The following is a 25,955-nucleotide window of genomic DNA, read 5'->3' as shown; positions in this document are numbered from 1 at the left end:
TTTGAGAGGTTGCTGAAGCTCAAGCTGAAGTCATTCCTAACCAGCCACAAGTAGGACCCCTAACTATGTCACAGGAGAAAAGCTTGAAGTCATGGGATAGTAGAAATATAACGTGAGACATTGTAGCTCCATTCTTACTGAAAATAACTATATTGACCATCTTTGTTGGGTGCAAATAAAATATTGCCGGCGCAGCACTAAGCAACAAGTGATATCTGCAACTAGCATGTCATCAAGTGCCACTAAGGGTTCTCTTGGGCTGCTCCTTTTGTTGTGAGGGAACCATCTCCACACAAAAATGGCATGTGTTTGAATGCATTCTCACATATTTTTACTTCAAATAACATACGATATACATAATTAACCAGGAGGGAGAGACAAAAACTAAACCACAATCGGTACCCACGATTATGAAGTTGAAGGCTGTCATTACATTCATACTGTTTATAAAGTTTTAATGACATAAAAAATTGCCAGTGCATCTGTATTAGCAAAGCAGCTCTCCTCCAAATAAACAGAACAAACAAACCACGATTGTCTCGTTATACACAAAGAACACCAAAAAAAAGTTAGCACAGGCTTCACTGATGTACTTTGACTTAAAGAACCGGTGCTGACACACTGCCTACAAGCTATAACATGGTGTTAGGACCCCAGTGCCTTGTTAACTCAATGTTTCTCTCCATCAAAAGTCATGAAAAAGCAGTCTTTCTAGACCTCAGCTGACAGGTCAGAAACGAAACACACCCAAAAGGTCTGGTGTTTGAACAATCCAAAATTTTCTAATAACTCAAGCGCAGCTAACGCAAGGGTCTTTGAGAATTGTAAAATGCTGAAATCGTCAGACAGGCCACCAAACACAACAGCATCTCAAAATCCATTGGGCCTACGTATTATCCTATTAATGCAATTCCATGTCTTTCACTTCAAAGGCGTTTATTGCAGTTTAATCAAGTGCCCAATGCTAGCAAATCCAATGCGCAACTTTAAATTAACCAAAAGGGGGAATCAACAGGTTGCCTTGTAAAGGCCATAAGCAATGTCCTTTAAACAGAAAGGCATCCCTATCAGGTTTCAGGTCCTTACAACCCACCTAAACTGCTTCACCTGCGCTTTTGTCCAGTTGCTTCCTCCCAAACTCCCAAAACATGATCTTGAATCATTTTTACCCCAACACCATGTTTCACCTATGATACATGTAAAATCCTCAAGTAAGTATAATAGTTACGAATGCATACAGTTCTGCATGTCACCATACAACTTAAATATGCTTGTGAATAAACCACACTCCTACACGAGAGCCAGATGCTAATGTGGGCCATGAATATATTCCAGCATAAACATGAGATATAATAAAAACCATTGACAGCATAAAATAAATTTCAATTGAAGAGTAAACACAGAATGACTTTGCAATTCACTTTGAGAACGTTCCAGATCACCGATTTCATATCAGGAAGAAGATAAGTCATTTTGAAGAGTTATGGTCCTTTTATTTGAGTCATCCTCTGTTGGTTTTGTGAGGATGACCTCTCTTTGGGCTCTTCCCAGTAGAAATCTTCAATGCTGGTCACTAGAATTACTTATTCCATGGGAACTCTTACACAGCACAGACTCATTTAGCCCAAGTCATCCAAGCTATACAAAAGGACGACAGAGGTAAGTATTCAGACAAAAGAGTGGGAAGGTTAGCTCATCTCAGCAGCATGCATCTTTGCCCTCTAACAAAGGCTTCTTGAACCAATTCTATGACAAATAGCTGGATTAGACAATTCTCTGTTCCTGTTTTTAGACATTAGTCTTGTCTTTCGTTGTGATTCCCATGTTTTTGGCTTTTCTAATCCCTCAAATTTCAAAGCAAGAACTAGTTAGATCTAATTTCTTCGAACCTTTCTGGTTTCTCAATGGACCTTCCATTCCCTACCCCATCCTACTGGCTGAGACGGGTATGATGCCTCTCGAAGGGGAGGCATTATGCCAATTCATGGCTTACCTCAACAAAGTTGAGAAGATGGATGCCGGCAAGATACCTCACGAGGCATTGGAAGCTACACAAACCACTGGATGGCCCTGAGATGGGATGAAATGGTTGGAATTATGGCTGCTGATATACCAGAGGATGCATGTGAGATCAAGGAATTAGAAACACAGAAGATGCTACAAAAATTATGGCAAGACCCCATCTACAAACAGGAAATTAATCCAATGCACAGCTATGGGATGCAAAAATACCTTGGGAAAGAGGCATCTAATATGCAAATGAGAACCAGATCACATGATCTAGAAGTGGAGAAGAGAAGGTGGGCAAGAACTAGGTTCCCAAGGGAAGAAAGAATGCGCAAAATCTGCCCCACAGGGGAGGTGGAAATGAACAGCACATACTCCTAAGATGTCGGACCTATGCACACATCAGAGAAAGATGTGATCACCATAAAATCTATTAGATCAGCCAGCTGCAAAGCTAGGAAGTAATCTATAAGAAGATTTCGAACACTAGCAGACACGCTAACTCAACAACTACTAGCTACATAGCAAGTGTATGATATTTTCTTTCACCGGATGTAATAGATCACTATCTTGTTGATAGTGATCGCTAGTCCCATAGATCTTTATCTCTCTCTCTCTCTCTCTCTCTCTCTCTCTCTCTCTCTCTCTATATATATATATATATATATATATATGTGTGTGTATGTATATGTATATATATATACATATACATATACATGTGTATATGTACATATACATATACATATACATATACATATACATATACATGTACATGTATATGTATAATGTATATGTATATATACATGTACATGTATATATACATGTATATGTATATATACATATACATATACACATATGTATATGTATATGTATATGTATATGTATATACATATGTATATGTATATGTACATGTATATGTATATATATACATGTATATGTATATGTACATGTATATATATACATGTACATGTACATGTATATATATATACATATACATATACATGCCAGGGCCATCCGCCGTTTATCCCCTTGCACCACGCCCCACTGGGCAAGCCCTTAGGCTTCACGGTCTTCGGTCTCATCACACGTCCCTTCATCCCCTTTGCTGTCATCACCTTCTTCTTTTCTTCTTCTTCTTCCTCACGCCTTCTCCTCTGCCCTAAGGCCTCACTTCGCGTCGCGCCTCTGCGTCTATCTAGACCTGCACCTGTTCTCCACCATTTTCCCTTTCCATCTCTTGCCTTCACCTCATGCTCCACCGCCTCACTTTCACGTGCCCTCAACCCGTCCCACGTTTTGCTTTCCCGTGTATATGTATATGTATATACATATACATATACATATACATATACATATACATGTACATGTATATGTATATGTATATGTATACATATACATCTACATGTATATGTACATGTGTATATACATATACGTATACATCTACATATACATATATATATATATATATATATATATATATATCTCTATATATCTCTATATATATATATACATCTCTCTCTATATATATATATATATAGAGAGATATGTATATATATGTATATGTATATGTATATATATATATATATATATATCTCAAAAGGTAGCACTGGCAGCAACAACTAGCCGGTTTTTTTTAAAACAAAAAAAGGAACTCCTATTAATCCTACCGGAAATAAAACCCTCAAGCCTGGCAGAGGCCAGCCTGCATCAACTTACTTGATCAGTTCCGTACTGCATCATGACCCACAGAGGGACACCTATTCTAGACATCATTTTCACCTTTTGGGAGACCATAGATTGGGCCAGGGAGGAGTCTTAGCCCCTAGCTATCCTTTGTGAAGGCTTATGATAAGGTGGAGTGGTCCTTTCTAGAGGGCACTATGTGCTGGTTGGGCTTCAGAGACCGGCAGATCCGGGGGATTTCAGCCCTTTACGCAGGGAGCTCGAGCCAGATGCTCATTGGTGGCCACTTTGGTGAGGCTTTCCCTCTTTCCCAAACGGTACGGTAGGGCTGCCCCTTGCCCCCTTCCTCTTCCTCGTTGTAGCCGGGGCCTGGAGGCAGTTAGAGGAGCTTTGGCCATCTATTGTGAGGCCTCACGGGCTCGGATCAACTGGACCAAGTCGGTTTGTTTCTTCACAGGGATGGAGGAGGTCCCATAGGTTCGAGATTGGGGAGCATCCTTTGGTTTTCAGAGGATCCTGCGAGGGCAGATAGCGAGATATTTGGGTTGTCAGGTGGAGATCAACATCACCACGGAGCAGCAGATTGCCGCAGTCCTTAAGAGTGTGCGGTGGAAGCTTCTATATTGTAGCTCGGTCAAACTCCCTCTAGCAAGGAGGGGTCTCGTAGCCAACCAGGCTCTCTTAGCTACGGCTTGGTATATTGCTTCTTGCTGGTGCTTTTATGGGGGCTGCATGGGACAACTAAGGCGCCTGGTGCGCAATTTCCTTTGGGCCGACTCAGACGGCATGACAAACACCACGGCCAGGGTTGCTTGGCAGACAGTCATTATGCTAGGGAGATTCGTTTTCATGCTTGCTGCTCTCCCAGGGTTTCCTGAGCTTTTCAATCTGTTGATTTCTTTTTGGGAGATTTCCTACTGCCTCAGAACCTTAAAATCCTATTGCTTTGTTGCAGCTAGCCTATCTGTTTACCAGGAACAGATAGGCTAGCTGCAACTTGCCCGGGGAGATTCGTTTTCATGCTTGCTGCTCTCCCAGGATTTCCCGAGCTTTTCAATCTGTTGATTGCTTTTTGGGAGATTTCCTACTGCCTCAGAACCTTCAAATCCTATTGCTTTGTTGCAGCTAGCCTATCTGTTTACCAGGAACAGCCAGATGGTTGTTTTGCTGGCCTCTGTCTTGCTAGAACTCCCTTGACAGAAATCAAAGCTGCCAAGACACTTCTCTCCTGCTAGGACTCCCCTAGTGGGTATCAAAGCTGCCAAGTTAGAACCCTCAGCCAGAATAGGAAGAAGGGTTGCCATGGAATGTTGCACTAGATTGAGATGCCTTTTATGTGGTTGCATAGCAGGATGGAAGTGCTTGTGAACGGATTATTCAGTTGGCTGTCTGTGGGCTGATGCATTGTTGTGCTATTCTTGTATTTGCATGCCTTTTTAATAAAAGATAAAGAAATACCGAAAGGGACGCTAAGTTTAGGGCCAATCTAGTGTCCGTGGGGGCAATTTAGCTCTCAGGTGTTGTGTTCTAAGTTGATTTGGATTGCTGTGGAAAGCTCTAAGTGGCTGTAATTTATCAACTGCTCATTGCCCTTTGGAGAGTTACAGTGGCTCCGTTGTCGAGACATCACCAACTTTCTCAAGAGAGTGAGACCTGTGGTTGTTTTGGATGATGTTGCGATAAGGGATATCACCATCGCTCTCAAGAGGTGAGGCCTGTGGTTGCTAAGAGAATTCAATCAAGATGTGCAGTGAAAGCACAGGATCTGCCAAAGTATATGCCTCATGAGGAACAGCCATAGACAGAGGGACAGTACGAGATCTTGATTCCAGAACAGTTATTGGCACACTGTGGTAGAGTTTCCTCGTCGCTATTTGGATGTGATGTGGATGGAGGAGGGTGAACTGGCAGATTCACCTCTGTTGATGCAACTCTACTTTTCAGTTTCGGTTGTGGCTTTCAGGATCAGTAGAGTGTTGGTCTGGAGCATTGCTTGATGCTCAAGAGGGGGGTAGCACCTCCACTCCCTTGGTTCAGCCCACTAGAGGTCCCTTGGTGACACTGTCAGTCTCACCCGAGGTGCCGCTTGCTAACGGTATACCTACCGCGAGACTTCTCGATCAGTGTACTAGTCATTGTCGGTTTCTGTTTATATATATGGAATGGCTGGTTATCTCGAGCTCTACCAAGCCATACCTTGTATATATTTTCTGATTTTTCTAATGCTGTTTATGCATTTCTGATGTTTCAAGCACATATCTGAACAAACCTGTAATATTGGCAGATTCTACCACTAAGTATTTTCAGTTTTCTGATTTTTGTGCTTGCTGTTTTGAACCAGCAAATGAGGACATTTGCTTCGTTTCAAGAGGGGGGTCTGTCACGGAGAGATGAATTTCTACTTCTTAGGAATTTACGGTGACTAACCTGGCCTCAAACGGATTAAAACTGTAGACACTTCAGTGCAATTAATTCCATGGGCCAAGGCAAAGATCTGAGAGTGTTTTGGCCTGTTTTCTGCACATTGAATTTGAAATTTTCCTAGTGGTTACATTGCATTATCTTGGAGTAGTCGTTCCTTGGTAGTGACCCTAGTCTGGCTAGAGGGGCTCTTATGGCAGCACCCTCAAATCCCACTACCGTCAAGGTCCTTCACTCTCTGGAATATAAGCAACAGGTTGAAAAAGCAGTTCAATCACTCTAGGACAAAGTAGTGGTAGGCAGCATCGTAGGCCTTACTCCTAGGAGGCAACAGATCCGTGATTGGCTCTAGGCGAGCTTAGCAGTGGAGGGTGACCACATCCAGGAGATCACCATCTATGGTAGGTGCAATTCACTAGCTCTCTCTCTACAGATCCTCACGCTCTGAATTTACTGCAGAAATACTCAGTAGAGCTCTCTCTTTCTCTCTCTCTCTACACGCTGCTAGGGCCCAGGACAACATGTCGGGCTGGACCCCCCCGACGGTATTTTATTTCTTGAAGAGAATCTGTTACAAGAGTTCAGCCTAGAGCTGTCTGATACATAAAAATCCAAAACGTAAATCATTCATTACAAGAGCTTCAAGCTCATTTCAAATTGGCAACATGCCACTTGTCTAAAATCTAGACTAAGTCCTATTACATGCCACTAAGGGCCATTCTGGAGTCTTCAAAGCACTTGGTCACACGAACCGCCTCCTAGATGCTTGTTAGGCTCCCATAGCGCTTAGGAAAATAACTCTTCCTAGTACCTGCAATAATTAATTAAAGCATACCACCATGGCACCCATTAATTGTTAGCGCTTTGCATGCAAATAACACACTGTGGACTAATTCTAGTCACGGTGGGCGTCCCCACTGAATACATGTGCACACCTAAACAAATATAAAAATATATATTTATTCTCTGGTTGACCGGAGTCAACACTCTTGATCATAATTAAGGAGCTTTGACCAAGGGTCGAGGCGCCTTAATTATAGCCAAGTCTCTCCAACCGAAGTTGGCACAACTCTCCAACCGAAATTGGCACATCTTGGTTAACCGTGGTTAACCCTCTTGGCGTATGCCAAGTCTCGTTGATCGAAGTCAACACTCTCTGACCGTAGTCAGCTCTATGGTTCTCTGGTTGACCGTAGTTAACCCTCTTGGTAATAAACCAAGTCTCCTTGACCGAAGTCAGGTTTACTTGACCAGAGTCAAGTATCTTTGACCGTAGTCAATTCTTTGACCATTAAAAGAACTCTTTGACCATAATTAACACATATAAAACTCTTTAATTATGATCAAATAAATGGTCAACTGTACTTCGACTTAGGATATTTACATTGTGGTGACATCCCCTCGGCTTCTATTCGGTTGACCTCAACTAAAAAGCTTCCTTGTAAACATCCAAAAGATGTGGATGATCGGATAACATGTCTTCGTCCATCCACTTGGCATCTAAGGCCGTATAATTCTTGAATTTTACAAGATACCTGTAAAACTCCTTGCCCTGAGGGCCTTTTCGTACAGTATGGTACACAATTTGCTCTGGCTGAAGGACCTCCTCCAGCTCATCCACTTCTGGTGGATCCTCTGATACTGGTTCTGTAGGCTCTGGCCCCTGTAATTTCTTTAGAAGACTCACATGGAATGCATTGTGAATCCTCCAATGCTCTGGCAATGCTAACCTGTATGCAACCTCATTTATTCTTTCTGTAACCCTGAAAGGGCCATAGTATCTGGGAGATAACTTTGCATACACTTTCTGTTTGCCTTTAAACTTGCGGAGCCTAGCTTTTTCAAACTTCAAAAGTACCCAATCCCCTTCCTTGAGATCTAACTGTCTCCTATGCTTATCTGCAGCTCTTTTATGTTTCTCTTGAGACCTTTCGATTGCTGTCCAGACTTGACTGTAAGCTGTCTGGAGGTCTCTCACAAACTGATCAGCTGCAAATATTTCATCTTTGGTCCTCAATATAGGTGGCAAAATCACCTTCCCATATATGACCTCAAAGGGGGCTTTCCCTGTAGAGCTGTGCACTGTATTATTGTAAGCAAACTCTACCAATGGTAGGTACTTTTCCCAGTCTGAACCTTGGTCACCCACGTAGCATTTCAGCATATCTAATGATGTAAAATTTGCTACTTCACTTTGGCCATCTGTCTGGGGATGGAAAGAAGAAGAAAAATTCAGATTCGTCCCCATGTTATCAAATAAAGCTCTCCAGAATAGACCGGTCATTTTGAGATCTCGATCACTAACAATGGACTTAGGCATACCATGATGCTTAAAGATCTGTGCCATGAAAAGCCTAGCCATATGATCTGCCTTTATGGTTTTGCGAACCGGAATGAAATGAGCTTGCTTGCTGAATCTATCAATGATAGTCCAAATCCCATCATTCCCTGACTTTGATCTTGGCAAATCAAAAATAAGTTTATTGTAATACTTTCCCATGGTGCCTGAGGCACGGGAAGAGGCATAAGTAGGCCAGGTGCCTTCCATCTATCATACTTCACTTTCTGACACGTAAGGCATTCAGTAACAAACTGATGTATATCTTTCCGCATCCCTAGCCAAAAGAAATACCTCTCTAGTGCTAGAGTTGTTGCCGTAATTCCTCTGTGTCCAGCATAGGAAGGTGCATGGCATTCCTCCAAAATCTTTTTTATCATCTCCTGGGTGATGCATAGGCAATCATCTTTCATTAGATACCCATCTTTCAGGGAATAGTGACTGGTGGATTGCCCCTCTTGCATTTGCTGTAAAATCTCACCAAAATCTACATCACTAGCATATTGCTCCCTCATGCCTTCCAGGTCCTGATGATAAGCAATAGTCACATTATTGACCTGGGGTCTTCGGGACAAGGCATCTGCCACTCTGTTCCGAATTCCTGGGGTATGGACAATCTGAAAATGATACATTGACAGCATGTTTATCCATTTCATATGCTTCTCGGAAAGCTTGGTTTGAGTCAAAAAGTATCTCAGACTTTGGTGATCTGTTTTAGCAGTAAAATCTGCACCCAAAAGATAGTGCTTCCACGTATGGATGGCATGAATTACACCTTCATGCGCTTCTCTACTTCTTCTCTTCTATGCCTTTCCATGTCGACCAATTTTATAGTGGCCTGGCATTGGCATGTCATATACTGCATTAGGCATAGCTTCTGCTTGAAACAAATGCTGAGCCCTTGGATCCTTTCTGAGATTTTCCATCTCTTGTATACCTGTGTGTACCATCTGCTCAAATTCTTGCTGAGTTTGTTGCACACTTCTCTGATTTGGATGCGCATCCCTATCTCGTGAATCCCACTGGATAGGTGATTGAACCACCTTCTTACAACTCGTCTGAGATCTGCAAATTTCTCGCACACACACTATGTATGCAGCTGATGCACACTGCCTTTGCTTTTCAAAGAGAAAAATCACCTCAACAAGGGGTGTCTTGCATTCACAATCTATGCCAGTACTGGCTGTCAATTCAAGGCATATACCCACACAGTTGCCAAAGCATCCACGACTATATTGCCCCTTTTCTGGCTACTGCAAATGACTTCAAAAAGCATCTGTTTTTCCCTCTTTTCACTGCTCAAAGGCATGCATACTCTTTTTCTGCAAATCTCTGTTTTCTCTGCTTTTCTGACAGTAAAAGTCTGACAGGCAGGTGAAATCTGCTAGCAGAAACAGTCTCTGCAACTGTCCCTTTTTTTTTTTTTTGGGTGAACAGTAACCAGATGAAGTAACTGACTGGTTACTCTAACCAGACTGACTGGTTCTGGTCTGGTTAGTCTGCAACTAGACTAACTGGACTGGTTACACCAACCAAACTGGTCTGGTTAGGCCAGATTAACTGGACCAAAGTTGAACTAACTAGATACTGGTTCAACTAACCAGAGTTAACTAGCTGTAGTTAACTTAACCAGGGTTTCACTAACCACAGGTCAACCAACCAGGATTAACTGTACCAGGGTTAACTTAACCACTGGCCTGCCAGGCTGGCTGCCACGTGTCAGTGCCACGTCATCTAGTGCGCTGTCTGCCACGTGTCAGTGTCACATCATCTACTGCACGTGTGGATGCCACGTCAGCTGGACCTGCTGGCTGCCACGTCAGCTGTCTGTCAGGCCTGCCACGTCAACGCCACGTGTCCTCCTGCGCCACGTCAGCTCTGCAAACTTCTCCAAACCTTGGCAAGAATTTCCGTCGAAAGCATCACGCCTCAGAGACCATCACGCGTCGCGCCTCGCTGGAGCCTTCTGTGTGCAGCGCAGATGATCAACGATGAAAAAGAAACTTTTCTTGGGTAACGTCTGTCGTCGCACCATCGCGTCAATGTGCCTGTGCAGAGTGCCACGCCCGCGCCCGATCATTGTTCTGTGCCATCACAAGGACATCGAAAACTTCCATGAACTCCTTTAGGCATGCCATCTAGTGACCTCCCTGATACCCCTTCGCCGTTCGACGGAAATATTATTCCCTGATACCCCTTCGCCGTTTCTTTTGCCATCAGATGTGCGCTCTCAGGCATCCTTTCTATTCCGTCAGATGTACACTCGTGCGTAAGGCAATTCCTTTAAGCAACTGATCAATCTGGACTTAGGGGCTTTCGTGCATTCATAGGCTTCGAAGTAAGCATTTCTGTCCCTTCACACTTGAAGCCCCAAACCTTCCAGCTGCCACCTCTTGGGCCAACGCCATCCTTTCTTCGGAATCAACATCGAATCTTTACTCTCTTGTTGGATCGTCACAGCCTGAGAAGGCTATGAGCCTTGGCTTTGATACCAATGCAATTCACTAGCTCTCTCTCTATAGATCCTCATGCTCTGAATTTACTGCAGAAATACTCAGTAGAGCTCTCTCTCTCTCTCTCTCTCTCTCTCTCTCTCTCTCTCTCTCTCTCTCTCTCTACACACTGCTAGGGCCCAGGACAACATGTCGGGCTGGACCCCCCCAAGGTATTTTATTTCTTGAAGAGAATCTATTACAAGAGTTCAACGTAGAGCTATCTGATACATAAAAATCCAAAACGTAAATCATTCATTACAAGAGCTTCAAGCTCATTTCAAATTGGCAACATGCCACTTGTCTAAAATCTAGACTAAGTCCTATTACATGCCACTAAGGGCCATTCTGGAGTCTTCAAAGCACTTAGTCACACGAAACCACCTCCTAGATGCTTGTTAGGCTCCCATAGCGCTTAGGAAAATAACTCTTCCTAGTACCTGCAACAATTAATTAAAGCGCACCACCATGGCACCCATTAATTGTTAGCGCTTTGCATGCAAATAACACACTGTGGACTAATTCTAGTCACGGTGGGCGTCCCCACTGAATACATGTGCAAACCTAAACAAATATAAAAATATATATTTATTCTCTGGTTGACCGAAGTCAACACTCTTGATCATAATTAAGGAGCTTTGACCAAGGGTCGAGGCGCCTTAATTATAGCCAAGTCTCTCCAACCGAAATTGGCACATCTTGGTTAACCGTGGTTAACCCTCTTGGCGTATGCCAAGTCTCGTTGATCGAAGTCAACACTCTCTGACCGTAGTCAGCCCTGTGGTTCTCTGGTTAACCGTAGTTAACCCTCTTGGTAATAAACCAAGTCTCCTTGACCGAAGTCAGGTTTACTTGACCAGAGTCAAGTATCTTTGACCGTAGTCAATTCTTTGACCATTAAAAGAACTCTTTGACCATAATTAACACATATAAAACTCTTTAATTATGATCAAATAGATGGTCAACTGTACTTTGACTTAGGATATTTACATTGTGGTGACAGTAGGGGAGTGTTTCTCCTACAGCTGCACTTACCCTTGACCCTTGTGGAGAAGACTCCGATCTTCCTCGGCCCGCACTTGGTATATATTTTTCCCTGGTACCATGGTTTTACGGTGGAGAATATGGACATGACAAACCCTGTGCCGTGCTTTTTGGTGACGCTCCGCTTCCTGGGGCTACCAAGAGAGTACAAAGCCATTCTCATGTCCGTTGGTTCAGCTTTTGGCATAATGTTGGAGTCCCCAACGAACACCGCAACTGCGGTTGTAGCAGAGGACGGGGTCCCTAGACTTTGGCTAGTGGTGGAGTGCCCAGAGTCACTCCTACAGGAAGTCTACCTCGAGACACTACCCGGGGGGGAGCTACGCCAGAGGATAGAGATCTCAGGGCCTTCGGGCCAGTGCCTTAGATACTGACTGCTGATGGTGCATGTGACACAGGATTGCCCTCGAGGTCAGAGACGACCCCGCCCCCCTACCAGCAGATGCACTAGAGACCATAGAGTGCGACACAGCCAACGAGACCTCAATAGGCTTATAGCCAACAGCACCAGCATCAACAGCATCAGCATCATGAGTCCCATACCCCTTGGGTGGAGCCATCTGAGGGGAAGTGGAAGAAAGCATGGTGAACGAAACTACAGGAGACACGCCAAGGCAAAGGAGAAGTTGCGGGAAGAGAGCGAGGCACCTTCCCAGGCACAGGATGTACACCCAAGGAGCGCCCCACCCCCCCCGCAAGCCAAAGGACGAGACTTTCTTCTACCTTCCGGAGGACCCACAGGGCACTGGGGCCTCGAGCACACAAGTTTAGCAAGATGAGGCGGGATCCTCCAAGGTTCCGGCATCAACCATCCCATCTACCAAGCCCCCGCCGCCACAAGAAGAGGGCCCGAGACCACAGCCACTAGTGCAACACAAAGGCAATGGAGCTGCAGTAGGTTCAATGAAAGCCTCTTCTTCGGTGAGCCGTCCTCCCCCTCCTGTTCTCCCTCCTACACCCCTCCTTCGCATCCTCCGTCCCCTCCACCCCCACAACTTGCTATAGCATCTGTCACCACCCGCCCCTCCCTCTTCCTCTCCCCCGCCCCACCCCCTCCCGCTCCACCTTTTACCTCACATGAGGCCCTTCCCCTTCCTCCGCCTCCACCCCTAGCTCCTCGAGGCAGGAGGCGGCCCCTTAGTTCGCGGGCAGGCGGGCGGGCAGAGGGAAAGCCTGGGCCTCTCTCCCACCTTCCTCCCTAAGGCGGAGACTCCCCCCTGTAGGCAAACCACATCTTCCCACGACACAGCCTCTTCGACCATGTACGGAACGGGTGGCCGCTTCTTTCAGCCACCAGGTCCGAGACCGTGCCTTGGCTAGAGCTCCAAGCCACGGAGGTCCGTCGAGCAGAGTTCTCGTACCATTCCTCTCGCGCCAAGTGGTTCAACAAGTGTATAGGATGACCATGCAGTTTTTACAGACTGTAGGGCCTCAATCAACAGGGACTCAGCTCCAGAGACTATAGGATGAGCATGGATGGATGCACTCGGCCCCACAGGAGATCCTTGAGATGATCACAAACTTCTATTGGCAACTGTTCCAATCATAGATGGAGACCCCCTGAGTCATCTTAGCCCGAGAGGCCGTCTGGGACCAGGTTCCATCAGTGAACCCAATGAACGTGAGCAAACAGTTAGAGACATTGTTCACGGATGAGGAGCTGTGGGAGGCCCTCCCTCCCCAGAAGTGCCCCGGGGGGGCAGGTCTGACTCCGGTCTTCTTTTGGAGTTTCTCGGAGGTCATCGTTTGTAACTGGCCCTTGGGATCTCCAAAGGGCAGTGAACAGCTAATAACCAGAAAACACTTAAATTACAGCCACTTAGAATTTTCCACAGCAATCCAAATCAACTTAGAACACAACACCTAAGAGAGAGATTGCACCGGACACCAGATTGTTGGCCCCTTTTGGTATTTCTTATCTTTTATTCAGAAGGCATGTAAATACAAGAATAGCACCCAGAGTGCATCAGCCCACAAACAGCCAACTGAATAATCCATTCATAGGCACTTCCGTCCTGCTATGCAATCATAGAAAAGGCATCCCAGTCCAATGCAACATTCCATGGCAGCCCTTCTTTCGATTCTGGCTGAGGGTTCTAACTTGGCAACTTTGATACCCACTAGGGGAGTCCTGGAGGCAGGAGCGAAATCAGCCAAATCTGTCTTGGCAGCTCCGATACCCGTCAAGGGAGTCCTGGCAAGACAGAGGCCAGCAAAACAACCACACTTGGCTATTCCTGGTAGACAGATAGTCTAGCTACAACAAAGCAATAGGATCTTAAGGTTCTGAGGCCATAGGAAAGCTCCCGAAAAGCAATCAACAGATTGGAAAGCTTGGGAAACCCTGGGAGAGCAGCAAGCATGAAAACCAATCTACTTGGGCAAGTTCTCTGGCACCCTTGCAGGTGAAAATCAGCAAAGACAACCCTGGAAACCTGCTAGAGCAAAATCGCTAAGTCTGGAGGCCTGCTAGAGAAATTCGCCAACCCCGGAAGCACCCGGATGACCTAGCAGATGAAAAATCCAGAAGGCGATTTGTTGGAGGTCACTGAAGCAGCCCAGACCAGTGTGAAACTGAAAAACGATTGACCAGAAGGCCTCTCTACACAAATTGCGCAATCTCTGAACAGCCTTGGCAGCTCCTGCAAATGGAGAATCTTATGGTCAGCCCTCGAAACTCGCAAAACGGTGAATCGCCCTTTCTGGAAGCAGAGGAGAGCCTGAAAAAAGTGTGCAATCACTGGCTGCCTGCCTTGGAAGGCTCCTAGTCAAATTATGATTTCACAGATCAGCTCGCGGGATGGTCCTAGTGGAGTGCGAATTCCTCTAGCAGCCTCTGCGAAGTGTGATATTGATGTCTGGGACCTAGCAAGGCTCTTGGGTGATGGCAGATATGACAAACTGGCTCCCGGAAGGTGTGTGGATAGCTAGGAAGCAGGAAAAACTAGATTCCAATCGCCCTGGCTTAGCCACCAATCCACTTGAGCCAAGAATAGCTGCCTTTGCTTGCCCTGCAAGTCACTGGATTTTTACACCTCTGTAAGCCCAAAAACCATAAAACCGCCCTGTTTTGAACAAAATCACTAGTGGTTTTCTGATATACACCAAGATTCAGCTTGAAATCGGTAAAAAACAGGTCGGCCTGTTCCAGAACAGCTGCAGCAATTGGAAACCACCCCAAAATGTTGCAAAAATCCTGTTTTGCAGATTTACATGTGGTTTTACTGATTTCGAGGTGGTTTTGGCTGGAAATTGACTTTTGAGGGTCCAGTACAGCATAAAGAAGCAGGGCGCCTCAAATCTGCAGGCGCTTTGCAAAACGACTAGTGGTTTTGCAAAACTGCTAGTGGTTTTCCCAAAACCAGAAATGCTTTTTACTGAAACTGCTGTTTTTGGTGACGATTTTTGCACAGACCTATTCACCCTGCTCACGAGACCAAGAATATGCTAAAACATTTGTGGATCAGCAAAACCTCACTGCCCAAAAAGCAGTTTTCAACTGCAGCAGGTGGTTTTGGCCAAAAACAGGCGGTTTGACCAAATGAAGGCTGAATCAGCTAGAATAACTCGCATTAGTAGGGTCGTACCACCAACAGCAAACTTCAGTCATCAATAGGATTGTACCGCCTCCAAACTCTAGCTCCAGCTCCAAGTCGTGCCACCAGTAGAAGCGAATAGCAGCAGCAGGTTCTCGTTCGTAGCAGTCCCAGTTCAGCGCAGGCTCCGGTTCAGTTCAGTTCACCAGCCAGTTTCAGGTCCAAATCATTTCTCACAGTTAGTAGGTAGCTTCAGTACATTTGGGCTGAGCCCCAGGCCCAACTCTGTGGTTAGCATCAATGGAGGGGCAACTAAGAACTGCAGGCCATCATGGAATCACAAAAAATGAAGACTTTTTCTGCTGTCACTTTGGCCTCAACTCCCACCAACCGGCTTTTCTACTCAGCTATGGCAGCTGCCCCGACGCCCACCCCATACGCAAAGAGGAAGATTATTTCAGACCCGCAAGAACAAGTTTATTACTTAGAATAGGAAACCCGAGATCTCAAGCTTTGATTTGCAGCTATGGAAAGGAAAGTGCAGGATATGGACAACAATGGAAAGCATAAATTGAAAGTAACATTCAAAGACCTGGAATGTATCTCATTAGGATGATAAGTATCCCCTATTGTTCAGATAGGTTAGCTTTTGCCTAGAGGAAACATTGGAGACATAGGCCTGTAAAGGTGTTATTGTGCCCAAATTATGTGCAGAAAAGGAATGAAAAACGTGAACTATCATATAGCAGGCGAATTAGTCACCATACAGTGCAAGCACATTAGTGTGATCGATATTCTATCTAAATTCTAATGGTGTAATAGTCATCATATCCCCTGACCATATTTTGGGAAATGAGGACCTCTAGAGGCTAGGAGGCGGTGGGTTGGAGACCCCTGTACCTAGCTGGACATAGGGGCTGGTCACATGGTCCCTTGTCAGCCTTCCAGGACTATCTATGATCCTAGGGGGTGATTGTCTATGGCCTCTTCTTTCCCTTATCTGATAGGTCTCACATCATAAGGCTGATGCCTACTAATGCATGCAAATCCACATGCATCCCGGATTGGATGCATGTAGTTGAAATGCTCTTCCATGGACTTCAATATTTACTCCCTCCATGCAGATGCATCATCACATTTCAACTGCTTCATTTGCCAGTTGGTGTTATGAGCTTGTTCAGCTTTTCCTCTGTTCATCAAGACACATAAATATCAATGATACATAGACAAAATCTCACAAAGATCTCCTGGACTGAATAACATCTTCCTTGACTTGACTGATTTAACACAAATTCAAAAAAACCTTCATGCAATTACTGGAAAAGACAATCTCCAAACAATGTACCATCTAATGATTTAATGAAATCTCAGGACTTTTCTCTTTTTTCAGTCCTTTGGATCTTGATGTTCCTTGAGCTCCACTTGGATGAGGTTTAAAAGCAAGGTACGGTACTCAAAACCATGGGTCCTACAAGACTCTCACGTTCCTCAAAGCTACGAAAGCTCTGGCAGTTTGCAATCCTATTTCATCTGATCAGATGCAGCAAGAGCAGAAAATATTCGCATGTGTTGGCTGTGTGAGGATACACATCCACAAAAGTTGTAGAGTCATTATACCTGCGTAAATACAAAAGGTCCTCCATCCCGCATTCTGAAAGCATCTTGCTCCATTACTTTCAGATTTGCGCCCACAGCCTCTGCCAAATCAGTCTTGTTGATCACCTGTTCTCCAATTTGAGGTGAATTAGAAGTCGCACCACATTCTGCAACTTATCAGTAAAGCATATCCACTGACATGTATGTGACAATTTCTGCAAGTTGGAGGTGAAACTTGTGCTCGAGTGAAGGTGTTATTAAAGCAAACAATTGCAATGCTATGTCTGCATGACACAATCCCCAGATGAAGCAGGAAACCCACCTCCCCCCCCCCCCAAAAAGCAACAAACAAACAGAGAAATCTTACTAAAAGATCAGCCTGAGTGATTCCCGGGCCTCCTTTGCGAGGAATCTTGTCACCTCCAGCAACATCAATAATATATATAATGTAGTCTGCCAGCTCCCGGCTGAAGTTGGCAGCTAAGTTATCTGTAAACCAGGAAGAAAGAGAAGACAAAGCTGAGGCCACATAATCCAACACTCATAATTTATCCATCCAGATCCCAAAATGCATAACCCACTGGAAAGATCATATCAAGAAGCACCCCAGATTTGGTTGGGGAAAAGTCTACATTTCAAATATCTTTCCACTGCATCAACCTGGACCTATCAAAATGGAAAATTCCAAGAATTTAGATTTTTCTACATCTGCAGTAAGCTAGCAGTCAAGAGTAAGCAAGCAAATAAGAGTATTCAATACAGCAGATGTGAATAAAGATTGAGTTATTTATAGTTAGTTTAGGTGTGCATGTGGTAAGTAGGCTCATTTATTTTAGCACCGTGAAAAGCGCTTTAACTGATATATTTTCTGTCCTTCGAATCCCACTGTTCTCTTCCACCCAACTCTCATACACTTTCCTTGCTGGAAGTTCCTCACACCCCTCTCACTCCCTTCTCTCTCCCTGTCCCTCACCCATCCCTCGCTACTCATTTCCCCCCAGCCATTGCCACTCCCTGGTAACATGTACCTTTCTCTATCCATCTATGCACCTCCGTTACACTAATAAAAGAGCCTGACACTGGCCTCTTCAGTTCTCTCCTCTTCTCCCTCTGACTCGCCCTCTGCTGGCTAGACTCAGCTCACCAGTGCTTAGCTATGGATTTAGCTCATTGAATTGCCCTTTGGGTAGTCAGGTGGTTAAACTATCAAAAAGATTCCGAGAGTGACAGGTAGACCTTAGGGTCTAGAGGATCACATGTTATGACTCCAAGTCATAGCATGGCGTGTTAATTTTAAGGGGCCACATGATGTGGAATGCCTCATATATCCCTCACGGATGGAAGGGATAGGTGCCACATGGCACCATTTCATTGGTCAATCATGCATGGCTTTGCCACATCCTGCTACAGTTTTCTTTGTGCACTCTTTTCCACAATTAGGAGAGCATTGTAGCTAGTGATTGGAATTTTTCCATCTTCAATAATGCACTGGCATTGTGCATGTGTGTTCGAGTATCAGAGCAAGGTTGGAATAGACCTGTATACCCCTTATTGGACAGTCTTCGAGCTTCATGTGCACACACTTGAACTAGAGTATTTGCACCTTCCAAGTTCCTCTGTGAGAATGAAGGCAAGGAACAGACCTCCACTATGACCATGCACATGCAATTGAACAACCAGGAGTTTAAGAAGTTAAGTGAAGGGATGGTGGATGCTTTGGAGCAGGATATAAATGACCATAAGGAAGAAGAAAACGGGACAGATTCCAGCCCTATTAAGGGAATACCCAGCAAGGAAACCGAGTGGGAAAACCTCAGGATGGTGTTGGAAGTCAATGTTCCCACCTGTGAGCCCCCATATGAGGAGGACATAGGGGGCATACGAGTCTGAGGAGGAGGGTATATGGTGCAGATCTGGAGCAGCAGTACGGGCTGGCTGAGGCACAGGCGGCAGCAAGAAATGAGCCACATGGAAGGTCCTATATATAGGCCTGCCCAAGGGGGTTGGGCAGCAGGTCAGCCAGCCAACCAGGCTGGTCGGCCCAGTCAGGGAAAACCGACCAGCAGGTCAGTCATCTTCAGGAGGCATCCAGCCCCTATATAAAACCCCCATTCCCCTCCATTGTTTTCCATCTCAGTCCACTGAAGCCTCTTTATCAAAGGCTGCGGCAGGGAGTTGTCTACTGTTATATGCCAGCCCCTTTGCTGGATATTTTGTGCTCAGTTTGAGCTGTGTATTGCCCACTGTTTGGTGGAAGAATATATTCAGAGTTCTCTCTCTCTTCCTCTGTTCTATTTGCGGTTCGTACTCAAGAGTGAGGTATTCAATCATTGTGGGATTAGCTGAGCTGAGTATTATCTGCAAAGAGTGTGAGGTTTGAGTGAGTCTTACCTCCCCTTTCCAACATGGTATCAGGGCAAGGTGCTCTAGGTTTTCACATCAAAGGAACGAGTCCCTCTGCACAAAGGCAGACCCGATTCAACTCACGTATGCGCAGAGTTCTATCATTTTTTACAGCAAGAGTTATTTGCAGATTTGCTGAGTGTTATTGCAACAAGAGATGCTGAACTCAACAGCCTCTTCAGCCACTGCTCTTCCTTTGTCCTCCACTCATATTGCTTCTTCATTTATCCCTAACTTCGGAGAGTCCGGGAAACTCGATGGGACAAGCAATCCTATCTGGAAGGTGAAGATCCAGTCATCTAGTGGCTTGGAAGTTGTGGAAGTTCACAACAGGAATGGAGGAAAAGCCAAAGGACACTGTGGACAGCAAGGGGAAGATCCTTATGCCTGTAGATGAACATGAACTTGAAGCAAGGGAGGATAAAGATGCCCAAGCCCTTGCATTGATCACGGTGGGTGTGATTATTCCTCACATCCAGATGACAAACACGCCGGTAGAGACGTGAGCCACTCTGAAGGATCTATATGAGATAGACATGTCTCATATTCTGAATCTTCAAGATTAACTCTTCAACATGGGCATGGATGAGGAAGATTCTGTTCATCCGTCAAGGTGGTAAGAGATCAACTTGATTCAGTTGGTCAAAAGGTGGATTCTAGCCAGCTGGTGCTGCTGACGCTTGGCATGCTGGGGCTTCAAGGGCTTCGTCATGACTATCACAGCAAGAGAGAGGAACAAACCTCTTACGTTTGAACAGCTTGGACCCTTGCTGCTGCAAGAGGAGGATCAAGAGAAGCTGTACAACAAAGAAGATGACAAAGCACTTCTATTGAAAGACAATCCCAGCAAGGGAAAGCCGAAGGATTGCAGCCAATGTAATTACTAATGAGCTCTTTGTTATCATTGAGCACTGCTCCGCTCACACAGCAAGGGAGGGCAAGGCGGGGGACACTGAGGCTTCAAAACACATGTCCAACAGTAAAGAGTGGTTCAAAACCATGGAGGTACTCATCCCGATTCGAAGGTGACGGTGGGGGACAGCCGGACATGCCCTATGAAGGGTATAGGCAGCATACCATTCTTCACTAACTCGGGGGAGGAAAAGGTAATGTCATGTGTACTTTGACGTGCCTAGTATTTGCAAGAATTTGCTTTCTGTGAGTCAGATGGGCAAGCACAAGATGCCAGTGCTATTCAATGACAAGGAGGCCACTCTCAGATCCAAGGAAACTGGAGAGGCGGTAGCTCAAGGAGTCGGGGAAGATGGGCTATGCCAGCTCAATGTTATTAGTGCATCGGGACTATGGGAGCTCAAAGTTGTACCTTGACAGAGATGATGCAGAAATCAAAGACGGTGGATGGACTTCCACCAATTACAGGCACTGACAGAGTCTGCAGAGCTTGCTTGGAGGGCAAGAAACACACGGAGAGATCCACAGGTCGCCATCAGGTTAGAATATAGTTTTGGGGTGCGGGTTTAATGAGGAAGCTAATTTGAAAAGAAAAGAAACTGCGTCCACAACTGTTGCGTTTCTGCTACCAGCCATGCAGTTCAATAAATTTATGCTTGGAAACTTGAGCATAGATTTCTTGATACAATTGTAGTATGCAACCAAAAGCTACTTTGACCTTGGTTCTCATACCAACTGAAGAAAAATGAAAGAAGGCACATTAAGGAGAGACGTAAGAATAGAAGCTGCGCATGGATTTATTTTTAAAAAGAGGCCCATAGAAGAGGCCTTTTTACAAAATTAGGCCAAACCAACCGTTGTTTAACCACCCTAGAGATGGCACTCACCTATTGGACAAGGCAAACCATACTGACTTAAAGGCTACAAGCATATCATGAGGGCTATGCCTCTTACAAAGATTCAAAAGTCACCACACTTATGACCACAAACAATTGCAATCCTTTACACACACGACTAGATTTAACCTTTAAAGATTAGACTAAGTTAACTAGAGGCTAGAGCTCTAAAAAAGTTGCCCAATGACCCCTCTACCCTTACATCTATAACTTAGAGGTTGACCTAGACTTTCTAAGGCTTGAAACTTAGAATAGAGGCCTAAGAATTTGGCCAAATGTCCCGGAGATCGTATTCATTGAACTGACGTACACTAATGGCCTTGAGTCCCCTCCTAGACATAGTATCTCCCCATCACCATCAAGGCTCACCCTCAAGCCAAGGAAGGATGATCACAGTAAATATGAATTAATGAGTAGGCCTTGGACTCTTTGTGCATGTTGATAAGTGGGGGGTGATTCGATGGTGCTCTTCGTACGACAAGGTTGAGTCTTTGTACAACTCCCAAGCCTTTGTCAGGATCTAACGACAAAAGCAAGGACCCACCACATGCACTAGCCTAAACCTCTTTGCGGTTTTCAAATGTTGCTTTGATGTATGCATAAAAGATGAGTGTAGAACCTGCCAAAAAGAAAATCCCCACACAATGTTAATAACATGTGCACAAAGTAAAATAATATAGCAACCAAAATATGAAAAATAAGTAGCAAGCAGATGTTATGTGCCACTTTGGAAGAACGAAACACAAATTCAGAAAAGGTTATGCTCTCCAAAGTCTCTCTAGACTACTTCATAACTCCTACCAGGTGTTAAAATGGAACGTGGAGGTGAGGGTATGAAAACCCTCCTTAAAGTGGCAGAATGATGAGCCAACTGAGTCAGCCCAGTCTTCCCCCTTCGCATAGCCGACCTGCCTCGTGGCCATGCTGCCCCCTACCAAGCCTGACCAAGAATGGCTGACCTGCGGCAGAGCTGAGGCCACCTAAAGTCAACGTTAGGAGCTAACCAAAAATGCAACCATGGCCTGACACATGGCAGTCCAGCCACGTGTCCTCTAAGCTCGCATCTTGTAGATCCAGATCATGCAGTTACCTAGCACATAGCTTAGTTATAGCTTGAATTAAGAATTAATAGCCTGCTCTCCATGTGGTAGCCTTCATCTTGAATAAATATGCCCTTCACCACCAAAGTGGACGATCGTGTGTGTCAATGTGTGTCGACATGTACATGTACATGTGAAAGCATGTGTTTATACATCTCCACTTGGGAACTCATCACACCTTACAGATGTCATAGCATCTAGTCTGTTCTATGCAAAATGGAGAGTAAGGTTTTTACCTTGTGGGTGATACCATGAGATTACAACTGCACTGTGCTTTACAGGATGAGCTTGGGTATGCTATTGGATTTAGATAGACAGATAGATAGACACATACATACATACGTATATTCAAAATAATGAATCTGAAACAAGAGAACTGAAATAAATCCTGGGTGGATTATAAAATTAGGTGCTAGCTCCACGAACTTAATAGAGGGCCTGAGGTTCTCCCTTAGCTCCATCCAGCCCTGTAACAGCCACTAGTGTCTGCAGTCTGCAAACAATACTGCACGATACAAGATGTCCTGGTCGCTATACACAAACGTCATATATTTTCTACTTTGACTCTAGGATTAACCATTTCCACTAACGAAGGTCCCACGGCACCTATGAATGGGACCACATAGACACATTGGGGGGTTGTCATGATGCCTCTATCCAGGCAAACCATCCCAAATCTCAAAAGTGACTCTGGTCTTCTATGGAGGCAATGGTCTTCCCTCTTTTGGGGGCCGATTCATTACCAAAAGAGGCTTTATTAATGACAGCACAAGATAACTCGCACTATGTTGCTCCTGCCATGTCACATCTCGTAAGTCTAGCATTTAATTATTTTCCCGAGAGTTTGCAACATACGCATAGAGCTTGAAAAATTCTGCCCCCTCCCGCCGCCCCCGCCCCAGTCCCCAAGGCTTCCAGTCAAATTATTTGCAATACAGAAAAGTGAGCTACATCAAAGAGACTTGCCTCCTCCAGATTCACATAATAAAATATCAGTTGAGAACTGTGTTGAAAGTTCTTCTAGAGGACCAAGATTGATACTGATATCTTCTCGAATAGCGGCATGTGGGCAACCCCCAGTTTCTATTGCCCTTATCCTCTCAGGAGCAAGAGCACCATGCTTCACCAAAAATTCACCATCTTCTCGAGTGAAAATGTCATTTGTAACCTGCAAGACAGTGGAATCAAAACCATCGTGACAAACATAGAATGCATGGACACTTTTTCTGAAGGAGTAGCTTATGGCTCTGATTGATTGAGTAGAACACGAAAATTGGCCTTGCCTCTTACTGATGCGCTGTACCCTTAATTGATATGGAGCATGATTAGCTTGCAATCTAATTATGCATTCTTGCTGGCACTCCCACAACAATATAAGCAGTATTTGGGATTTCGTTCCCTTGAAATATCTGATTATCAACCTTGTCAAAAACATGAGCGTGAATTTGCTAACATGATCTACCATGGCACTTACATGAATTGTGTGGCAAGCTTTCTTGTCTTGGACGGGATGATTGGCATCATTTCTGAATATAGTAATGTTCTAATAGTTTATTTCAACATATTATGCACTCCATTTCAGCTTGCATAGACTGCCAAATACACCATGATTTGCAAACGTAAAGCAATAAAGAATAGAAGGTCAATTCTGTCACTTACAACATGATTTGCAAAAGCAGAGTGACAAAGAATACAAGGCATTTCCAATCACTTACCAATGGCCAAATGATCTCCCCACAAAATTTGCCAGATACAATTCTGCCTACATCTTTCCTTATTTCTGCCTACATCTTTCCTTATTTCTGCCTACATCTTTCCTTATTTTTAGGCCACATTGAAAAGTCATCCTAGTTATTAATCTTTTAAAATTCCTCAAGCCTCTTTGTATGAATGATGTTATTATAAGGATGCTTTGCATGCATTGAGAATAGTGAAAAGATCGACATTATCCCCTAGAGGAATATAACAAAGAAACCTATATAGGCCTCAAGATGCCTTTTTAAGTTATAGTCATCTCTTAACACGTGTGAATGCCCCTTCGTTCACATTCAAAGGATGTTTAATGCTAGAGATAGAACTTTAGGTCCATCTTACGGCAGTCTCTCTGCACTAAACAAGTGTGACCAAAAGGGGAAAAAAGACCACCGCCCAGAAACATTCATGCATAGAGAGCATAACACTGCCCACACACATGCATGGATAGGCATACATGCACACATGTGCGTGTTAATGAATATCAATTCTCGCAAAATTAGAGAGCATTATGAGGAAAACTGAAAATGACATGTATAAGATTTGTTGTTTAAAAAACCCCAAAAATCTAACTGGAAAAGGATAGCATCTTACTGCTGCAATGCTATACTTGTCACGCAAAGCCATACACAAGGCTAACATAAGAGCTGTTTTCCTGGAAATTTTGGGGCATCACAGAGGAAGGTTTAGCTTTAGACGATTCTCTTCAAAAATTTGGCTATCAACAGATTTGATTATAAACCAGGAGACTCCTAATAGCACGATAGGGACAAACCACTCACCCACTCCCAACTGGCCCACCAATTCCAACAGTGAAAGCTCGATCTTTGAAATCTCGATTTGCAAGTCGTTGAGCTCTTCTTGTAAAATATCCAGGTGATTCCAACGGTTCATGCGTATGGGGAGCTAATCCATCATGTGAGTGGTACAGTTTTCCGTCTTTGCCTCTCCAGTAGCCTGCCGCATCCGTACTTCTGGAAAAGGTTTGCAATTCAACAAAAGGAAAACTCGGCGTTCAAGGCCTAAACTCCATGTAGCACAAAAACAAGATATGGAACTTCAAAGAGTGTCAATCTACAAAATCTTGATTAGATCTTCTTCATTCGGTTCCTTGTGAGGTCACATGATGAGCTTTTGCATACCAATAAAACTATGATGCAATTTTGCTTTTTTGCTTTTGAACTAGAACTTTTTCACTCCAATCGAAACAGATTGTTAATCCTATCTTCAGGGTGGATATTGTCATTCTTGACTCGCACTTGTCTTGTTGACTAGATGAATAATAGTGCCACGGTCGCTCCGTGTTCTACTATAACGTATTTGAACGTGCAGGAGAGGATTACTTGCATCTATATCATATGCGCTTCTATATGCTCTATGGGTAGGCTAATGTGAAACTGGGAAAAAGAAGCTACACAGGATGTTCGTGGTCATGAGGGTGGGCCGGTTCGTCGTCATGGTTGTGGTGGTGATGGTGGCCGTCTCCGTGGTCGTGGTTGTGGTCGTGGTCGTGGTCGTGGAGATCAGGAGAGTGATGTGCAACGACATTCTCCATCTCTTGGGACAGGGAAGCAATCCTGTTGCCACAACAGAACTGTCAGCGATCAGAGGAGTCGGACTCTTGAAGTTAAGGATGTACGGAGCATCAGAATCGAAGAGCACCCAGAAGCGCCTAGCGTGTTAGATATTAATGGCAGTTCAAACTTCAGTCGCTCAAGCTCATCCGTATGACAAGGCACACCAGAATGAACTTGGATCACGTGTCCAGTGTGGAC

General features: G+C 44.5%; 1 protein-coding gene across 1 annotated transcript; it reads right to left on the bottom strand.

Moving 5' to 3' along the window:
* Nucleotides 1-545: 545 nt before the first annotated feature.
* Nucleotides 546-25,955, bottom strand: LOC147903045 (urease accessory protein G-like). Its single transcript, XM_087374138.1, has 8 exons — nt 25,843-25,955; nt 25,596-25,757; nt 24,963-25,154; nt 24,775-24,835; nt 23,395-23,596; nt 17,485-17,606; nt 17,139-17,243; nt 546-1,187 (listed from the first exon to the last, which is right to left on the bottom strand). The coding sequence occupies exons 2-8, from the start codon at nt 25,733-25,735 to the stop codon at nt 1,104-1,106; spliced, it is 906 nt and encodes a 301-aa protein (XP_087230264.1). The 5' UTR covers nt 25,736-25,757; nt 25,843-25,955; the 3' UTR covers nt 546-1,103.

The sequence above is a fragment of the Dipteris shenzhenensis genome, chromosome 4 (assembly GCF_047967505.1).
Source record: "Dipteris shenzhenensis isolate YYH24624 ecotype China chromosome 4, Dip_SZ_1.0, whole genome shotgun sequence".
NCBI classification, from domain to species: domain Eukaryota; kingdom Viridiplantae; phylum Streptophyta; class Polypodiopsida; order Gleicheniales; family Dipteridaceae; genus Dipteris; species Dipteris shenzhenensis.
The sequence above is the reverse complement of the archived record's forward strand: the minus strand, read 5'-3'. Positions and strand labels throughout refer to the sequence as shown.

Coding starts and splice junctions, on each gene's coding strand:
- LOC147903045 (XM_087374138.1), bottom strand. CDS start 25,735: ATGGAGAATGTCGTTGCACATCACTCTCCTGATCTCCACGACCACGAC. Junction 23,597..24,774: donor ACAAGTATAGCATTGCAGCA/GTAAGATGCTAT, acceptor ACTGTCTTGCAG/GTTACAAATGACATTTTCAC. Junction 1,188..17,138: donor GACCTTTTGTATTTACGCAG/GTATAATGACTC, acceptor CATGTATCATAG/GTGAAACATGGTGTTGGGGT.